General features: G+C 37.8%; 2 protein-coding genes across 2 annotated transcripts; both read left to right on the plus strand.

Moving 5' to 3' along the window:
• The first annotated feature begins 1,745 nt into the window (after positions 1–1,745).
• LOC108596304 (UDP-glucuronosyltransferase 2B31) lies at positions 1,746–6,210 on the plus strand. Its single transcript, XM_017981903.2, has 4 exons — positions 1,746–1,864; positions 3,170–3,416; positions 3,484–3,930; positions 5,049–6,210. Exons 2-4 carry the CDS (start codon positions 3,170–3,172, stop codon positions 5,933–5,935), a joined length of 1,581 nt encoding a protein of 526 aa, XP_017837392.1. The 5' UTR covers positions 1,746–1,864; the 3' UTR covers positions 5,936–6,210.
• Positions 6,211–6,746: 536 nt separating this feature from the next.
• LOC108598644 (UDP-glucuronosyltransferase 2B13) lies at positions 6,747–8,895 on the plus strand. The gene is made up of 4 exons (XM_017985356.1): positions 6,747–6,886; positions 6,997–7,249; positions 7,392–7,838; positions 7,898–8,895. Exons 2-4 carry the CDS (start codon positions 6,997–6,999, stop codon positions 8,788–8,790), a joined length of 1,593 nt encoding a protein of 530 aa, XP_017840845.1. The 5' UTR covers positions 6,747–6,886; the 3' UTR covers positions 8,791–8,895.

Raw genomic sequence — 8,895 nt, forward strand, 5'->3', positions numbered from 1 at the left:
GCAGCTCTTATCAGTCATAGATAAAAAGAATGTCGCTGGCGAAAGCGGATAAACAATACATTTTACATATTTCCATTTAAATCTTTTAAGTGTGCACGTTTCGCTTAAACAAATATAGAAATTTTAATTCTCACAATGCTAACGGGATTTTCCATTTAAAAGGAAATGCTTGTGTTTGATTAAAAGTATTTATTACAGAAATAAATATTGCTTAGCCTAAGCTCTAAGCGCCTATTTGCGATCCAATTAAACAGTATCGATTGGCTTTAATTAATTTGCGTTAAACTGGTTTTAGTTTTTTGTTTATATTTTGCGCTGAATTTTTTTTATTTATACATTTGCTATTTATAATGACTGACTAAATTGTCAATATATTAAGAACTATAGTTCTTTGCGTAGCTAAATAACAATTAAGTCTAAATGGTTATTTATTTTTATTATAAAATTATTTATTTAGATAAATCTACTTTGCAAAGGCTTGTATAATAACAACTTTTTTTATATATAATAAAAGCATTTCAATAAATTACAAAGCCTGCATTAAGGTGCAAATTTAAAACAAGTTTTTATTTTGATATTTGAAGAAAAAAAGTGTAAAAATATATTCAATTTAATGTGTTAATATACATATACCCTTTAAAATGTATGCCAACAGTTATTTAACTTACGTATTTATTTAAGTAGATTCAGCTTCATATATTTCACTTACAGAGCGTGACAGAGTCAACTACATTTGAAAAGAGATTGTTTAACGACAGCGCCAAAACCGGAAGGTGTCCGTTTGTATTGGATAAAAGTTCAATAACATATAAAAAGTCATTGGCAATTTCACTTATATGAGTATACGCTAATTTCACACACACAAACGATGTGTGTTCATGTAGGCAGACAATTATTAAATATGTTGAGCTGTCTGTTGAACTTGCTTGCTGCAGTTGCAACACGTGTTGGAGTCTGTTGTCTGTATGTCATGCGCATCCAATGGTAATCGATCAATTATATTTGGCAAGATTCGCATTGATTTGTGGGCTTCAATAATATAATTGCTGCAACTATAGCATACATTAAATAATTAACAGACAAATTTGTATTTGTTTTCGTTTTGCTTTTAGACTCAGCACATAAAAGTGTTTAATGGGCTTTAAGTTTATTGAAAAGCACTGCGATCAAAGTATATATTATGGATCAGATTGTCGAACTTAGTCGATATATACTGTGCGTCTGAACATAAATGCTTTAGCAAATGGCCTGTGAAATTGTAAGTTTGTTAATAATAAGTATACGCAGCTTAAAGCTTTCATAATATAATGAATAACTATAACTATTTGTATATGTACAGAGTCTTTATCTTTCGGATGTGCCCGAATAAACTCTTGCACTTTTTTATACGCCTTTTGTTGCTATAAAAGTTCGACTGTCAATGTATGCTTAATCGTATTCTTAATCAAATCAAACACACACTTATTTTTACAGCCACCAATACTTACATACATATATATGTGTGTACTGTGTAATTGGCACATTATTTTATTTGCTTCTGATTAGGCAGACAAGAGTCTAGACATTTATAAACTCGCTATACCCTACAATTGCTGAGACTTGTATATGAGCACAATAGAAACTTTGAAACACAAAGCGCATTGAGAAGTCGACACTTGTCTGAGTGTGTCAATCGCCAAGTTTTGCAACTGCGAGAGCCAAGTTGCTTGGCATCGTTTTTTAGCGACTGTCAGTGATAACTGAAACTGGGTGCACAACGGACGTGTAACGCGCTTAACTTTATTAAATTACAAAATACAGTGCCATAACTTCAAACAAACTTCAAAATTATTGCTGCTTGAATTAAGAAAGTGAAATACACAAGGTGAAAATTAATAATAAATTGGAAAAATAAAGCGGTTTTTTATAAAATTTAAGTACCTAACTTTGAATATTTATATATGAGACATACGCTGAAGTTTGTGCTGCGAAGATACTAAAAATTATAAATAAAAGCCAATAATAGGGTTACCTTCGGCGTTAAGTTGTCAAGCTAAAGTTTAATGTAAATTTATGTCTGTCCGAATTGTTTGGCCGCAACTGGTCAAATTTAAATAATTTATACAATTTTTACTTAAAATAATAAATGTATATAATTAACAATGCACACAAAACAAGTATTTATTTACTAATAAAATACGTTTCAATTTATCAACTTTTTATACACTTTGACATTATTCTTGTACACAAATTATCTAAAAAAAATATATAATAATAAATATGTAAAAGAAAATTAGCTAACTTGCTAACTTAACCAAATTTTTAAAATTTTCTTGACCTACTTTATAAGTAATAAGTCATAAATATAATTAGTTTATTATAATAGAACTCAAGGCTTGAGTCGAGTCAATTGCAGTTTTAATTGTTTGTTGTTTTTATGCACCTGAGCTAAGTATAAAAATTACATGCCAATTATATCTAAAGTCGTAAACTTTAAACACGCAAATACAGTTATAGCGAAAAACTGAAACAAAAGACCTTGTTGAATGCCATACAAATACTTTTACCTACAATAGAAATTAAATAATAGCTTGTTGCATGTATGTACATAACTGTCAATAGTGAATGTTAAAAAATCATGCATCAAATTTGCGTGTCAAAATTAAAAGTATTTTATTTATATTTATATGTTAACAAACGTTTTGTCATGAGAAAATGCGCACAGCAGAGTGTGTAAATATTTTAAATGGTTAATAATGTAAATTATAATTTTTTTTATTACTTTAGCTGTTAGCAAGTGAGTGGGATAAGCCAACTGCACACGCCTTGTCTCGAACTGCAAAAAATGCAGTTTAGTCCACTTTTTATGCGCTATACATAAATTAATAGGAATAATTAAGTAATGATGAAATTCATAAACTGCATTTCAATCAAACAATCGCACAAACTAATCTAAAATATAAATAAGTAAAACGAACAAGTGAGAAAAGTGAATTTGTCACTTAGTCAAAGGCCGCAGCTAATAGAACTGTCGGTTTATAAGGAAGCTCAGTATCATGTTTATATTAAGTATACGCTTTAATTAGCCTTGCGTGTCTCCGTAACTTAACCGCTTATGCAAATAACGTTAATAAAATGTTGCTTAATGTTAGCTAACATTAACTATTTGTTTGCTTACATTTAAATGTAGATGCAGATGCAGCTGCAGCTGAGAGCTTTGCTGTGGCTCTGCCTGGCACTGGGCGCCAGCGCATCCCGCATTCTCTTCATGGGTGTCTTTCCATGCCCCAGCCACTGGCTCTGGCTGGAGCACTTTCAACGCGATCTACTGCGTCGTGGTCATGAGGTAACCAGCGTCACCAATGTGCCCACCAAGACGCCACATGCAAATCTCACAGAGATAATACTCAATCCAGCTTTCGATATTCCCAAGCATTTTAAGTTTAAAAAGCTGTTACTTTCAGGTAAAAAACAAATTAAAGCTTTTCTCTACTCTCTTCACAGTTCCCAAGAACATTATTTTCGATATGCACTACTCCAGCGATTTTCAGAATCTGCATTTGTTTTGGAACATTGGTCTGATGACCACGGAGCATGCGCTGCAGGACGTGCAGCTGCGACAGCTCATCAACAGTCAGAATGAACACTTTGATTTGGTCATCATAGAGCAGTTCTTCCATGAGGCATTGCTCATGTTTGGGCACAAATTCAATTGCCCCATCGTGACCATCGGCACCTTGGGCTATGCGGATAATATGGATCATGCCATGGGCATAGTAACACCTTGGTCGGTTATTCCACATCTGGTGCTGCCACACACAGATCAAATGAGCTTTGCTCAGCGCGCTTACAATTCTTATCTGTCCTTATACGATGCTATCATGAGGCGTTGGTATTATCTGCCCAAAATGCAAGCGCTGGCTGTGAAGTACTTCGGCGAAAGTATAAAAGGTAAACAAACATACATAATAAATTATTGCTATTTTATTTGATTTTATTCACGCAGTTCATAGCGTTGAGTACAAAATTAATCTTTGTATTAGTTATCTTTAAATTACTTACTCACTTACCTACTTATAAAAAGTTGCCATTGAACTATTTTTGCATTATATTTATTTGCCATTTTCTTATATTTTCAAGCTAAGCAATCTTATGCTTATTTTCTATTAATCAATTTAGCGCAAATTTAAACAAACAAACTTGCTTAATGTTGAACGATCGATCGCCTATGCTATTAATTGCAATAATGAGAGACTATTTTATGACACTTGATTTCTTGACCTTCCACAAAGTCTGTGTTATGACTCTTGATTTATACATTTGAGTGTCCATATTAAATTTATTTTATTCAAACAGATCTTGCACAACAGAATGAAAAATTCTAAAGTGCCGGCAAGGCACAATCAACTTTAAGTTTAGTGGACGCGCTAGAAATCTAATTGCACTTGTTTTATTTTTAATTATTCATTTGCCACTGTTGCTGAGCGTACATTTTTAAAGAAGAGTTTTGCTATATAAGTTGTTCTTGGCATTTGAATGTCCTTTAACATAGTTTATGATAAGTTTCTTGATTAATTACAGATTAAATTATTTTCAGTCGACATTTCTATTTAAATTTTGGTATAGGGTCAGTTTAAGTATTCATTATATTTGCAATCAGATCAAACATAAATGTCTTAATTACAATGCCTGCGAGTCTAATTAAAACTCTAAAATATTTATTCTGTATCGTTAAATGTACAATAACTGCATGAAAAATTGCATAATTATATTACACATTAGTATTAAGAATTACACTATATTATTATATTATAGCTATGCCATAAAATAATTATTTCAAATAATAATAAGATGCCAGTTAAGTTTATTGACTGTTGATCTTTTAACTTGAGTGTCGATACTTAACTGATTTTATTCAAACAAATGTTTTTGATAGTTTTATCAGAACTTAAAAGTATATATAACGAATAGCAATTAGAAATTATTTAATTATGTATATATTATTACTATATTGCTTAGTATAGCTATTGTAAATTACTAAATGATTACTAATATTAAATTCTTTGCAGGTGAGTTGCCCAATGTGCTGCAACTGGAGCGGAATATCTCGTTGATGCTGATCAATAGTCATCGCAGCGTTGATCTACCACGCCCCAGCATGCCTGGCCTCATCAGTGTGGGCGGGGCGCATATAAAGCCCGCCAAGAAGTTGCCAGCGAATATGCAAACATTTCTGGATAATGCTGAACATGGCGTTGTCTACTTCAGCCTGGGCTCCTACATGAAGAGCACAGACATGCCGCCGGAGAAGACAGCGCAGCTGCTGCAGGCATTTGGCAAGTTGAAGCAGCAGGTGCTGTGGAAATATGAGAATGATTCGATGCAATTGCCGCCCAATGTGATGATTAGCAAGTGGATGCCTCAGAACGATATATTGGCACATCCGAATGTCAAAGTGTTTATGACCCATGGCGGCATCTTTGGCACACAGGAGGGAATACATTGGGGCGTGCCTATGCTCTGCATGCCGCTGTATGGCGATCAGCATAGGAATACGATACGCTCGGTGCGCGGCGGCTATGCGCGTGCACTGGTGTTCTCCAAGCTCAGCGTAGACAGCTTGGTGCAGAATATTGAGGCGCTGATTTACGAGCCGCAATACAAACGCAATGCGCTGGAAATTTCGCAGCGTTTTCGCGATAACGCGCAGCATCCGCTGGATGAGGCGAGCTTCTGGATAGAATACGTTATCAGGAATCGGGGCGCGCCTTATTTGAAATCGAAAGGTGCATTCATGCCGCTGTATCAGTATCTATTGCTGGATGTGCTGGGCTGTTTGCTGTTGGGCCTGTTCTTGGGCGTGTGGCTGCCTTGGCGGCTGCTCAGAAGAGTGCACAAGTGGTGGGCAGCGGGTGCAGCGGCTGCGCAGGCGGAGAAGGTCAAGAAACGATTGTGAATTGAATTTTTACAGTGTTGTTTGTTGTTGAAGCTTAAGTGCTGCCCCCAATCACCGCTAATAATGAAAAGTGATAACAAATTAGAATTAAATCAAATGTGTGTGTGTGTGTTTTTGTATTTTGGGTATTTATTGTAGGCTGGGTAGTTCCATACGCGCTGCCAAAAAACCGCAACATTTAATTAAAAAATAAGAAAAAAAAAAAACATTTTATATACAGACAACTACATAAGTATACGACAAACAAAATAAAATAAATCGCATATCTTAATAAATTCAGTTGTTAAATTATTAAATTATTTTAGTTTTATCAAACAAAAAAACTATAAATACAAAATTATCTTAAGCTTTACATAATCGCAAAACAAGCAACAAAAATCTATCGTATATCTTAATAAATCTTTTTAGATATGCAACGATCTGAAGTTAAGCTTCATCATTTATGAGCGTCTAGCAACAAGCATTAAGCTAATACTCACAATATAAACAACACCTTGGCACTACACGCAGTCGGCTAGAACAGCAATTTGTGAATTGGCCAAGATTAGATATAGACACTAGACGCCACAACAAGCTGCAGTTGGGGGGCACTTGCTGGCATTGCCATTGTTATTGTATTGATATTTGTATTGTGGTTGCAATCGAAAGTGCGCCCATAGGATATACTGTATATAATGCGCCCACCCCAATCTATTATCAGCAGCTGAAATCATCGAGCATTGCTTAGCATTTGTTGTTGCGCGGATTTGGTGCAAAAGTTTTGCTTTTTGCTAAACAAATCGTGTTAGCTTTAGTAAAAATTGCAGCTCTGTGCGCAGCAGACGTGCTTTGCTCTTCAAAAACTCAAAAAGTCTTGACTTTTTTTGTCTTTGAGTGAAATAAATTTCATTTGTTTACCGCAAAGTATTAACAAAAGTGAAGTGCACAAGCATAATAAAGACAAAAAAAAAGGTGAATAGCTGCCATCAATAATTTTCAATTTCAAGGTTGCAAATTAATAATACTAAATTAGATTAAGTTCGTTGTGTGGCAGTGTTTTCAATTTCAAATTCTTTCTGCAGATGCAGCTGCAATTAAAACATTTACTCAGCCTTTGCCTGCTGGCCGTATCCGGCTACGGCATCGATGCCTATCGCATTCTGTTCCTGTGTCCTTTCCCAGCGCCAAGTCATTGGCTCTGGCTGGAGCACTTTCAGCGCGATTTGCTGCGACGTGGCCACGAGGTCACCAGCATACACAATCACCCCACCAAGAAGCCACACGAGAACCTGACTGAAATTATACTCAATCCCACCTTTGATATACCCAAGCATTGTAAGTAGCAAAAGTGATTGATTTGAATTGAAATAGAAAAGGCTTTTAAATTATAAATATTGCGCTGCATAAAATAAATTAAGTTTCTATTCTAAACGTTTTTTCAAAAGCTTATTTTTTTGTATTTGTTGCTGCTCCACAGTTCCCAAGGAGAACATCTTTAGCATGCGCTACAATGGCGAAATACACAACATGCAATCGTATTGGAAAATTGGCTTGATGACCACGGAGCATGCGCTGCAGGATGTGCAGCTGAGGCAGCTGATCCACAGCACTGATGAGCACTACGATTTGGTCATCATGGAGCAGTTTTTCCACGAGGCAATGCTCATGTTTGGTCACAAGTTTAATGCGCCGGTGGCCACCATTGGCACCTTGGGCTATGCCGACAATATGCATCACTCGATGGGACTGCTGACGCCCTGGTCCTTTGTGCCCAATCTGCTGCTGCCGCATACGGACCAAATGAGCTTCAGCCAGCGTGCCTACAATTTGTACTTGGGTCTCTACGATGCGGTCATGAGGCGCTGGTACTATATGCCGCGCATGCAGCAGCTGGCGGAGAAGTACTTTGGCACAGCTATCAAAGGTAAATCACTAATCTAATATGCAAATCGAATTGCCTGCTAAGCCTTGACTACGACACAGGTCCTTTGCCCAATGTGCAGCAGCTGGAGCGAAATATCTCCTTGATGCTGCTCAACAGTCATCGCGGTGTGGATGTGCCACGCCCCAGCATGCCAGGACTCATTAATGTGGGCGGCGCGCATATACAGCCCGCCAAGAAACTGCCAGAGGAGATGCAAGGCTTCCTGGACAATGCCACACACGGCGCTGTCTACTTCAGCCTGGGCTCCTACATGAAGAGCACGGACATGCCGCCGGAGAAACTGGCGCAGCTGCTGCAGGCCTTTGGCAGGCTGAAGCAGCTGGTGCTGTGGAAATACGAGAACGCAACGCTGGGCCAGCTGCCGCCCAATGTGATGATCAGCAAGTGGCTGCCACAGAACGACATATTGGCGCATCCGAATGTCAAGGTATTCATCACGCACGGCGGCATGTTTAGCACGCAGGAGGGCATACATTGGGGGGTGCCTATGCTGTTCATACCGCTGTTTGGGGATCAGCATCGCAATGCGATTCGCTCGGTGCGTGGCGGCAATGCGCGTTTGTTGAGCTACTCAAAGCTGAACGCGGACCAGTTGGTGGAGCATCTGGAGGCGCTGATCTATGAGCCGCAGTACAAGCGCAATGCGCTGGAAATGTCGCAGCGGTTCCGCGACAATGCCATACATCCGCTAGAGGAGGCCAGCTATTGGCTGGAGTATATAGTGAAGCATCGCGGTGCAGCGCATCTGAAATCTCATGGCGCCTTCATGCCACTCTATCAGTATTTGATGCTGGACGTCTTGGGCTGTGTGCTGCTGGCGCTGGCGCTTGTCTGGTATCTGCTGGGCAAGCTGTACAGATGGTGGATAGCTGGAGTTGCTGCTGCGGCGAGTGCGAGCTCGCAGGCGAGGCAGGTCAAGAAACAGTTGTAAAATTTTGTTGTTTTTGGCTTGCCCGCAAATTGTTTCATTGTTCTTCTAGTTTATAAGTGCTGCCAAAGTCAACGCAAATAAATTATGATTTCATTTTAGAGCTTA

The sequence above is a fragment of the Drosophila busckii genome, chromosome 2L, assembly GCF_011750605.1.
Source record: "Drosophila busckii strain San Diego stock center, stock number 13000-0081.31 chromosome 2L, ASM1175060v1, whole genome shotgun sequence".
NCBI classification, from domain to species: Eukaryota; Metazoa; Arthropoda; class Insecta; order Diptera; family Drosophilidae; genus Drosophila; species Drosophila busckii.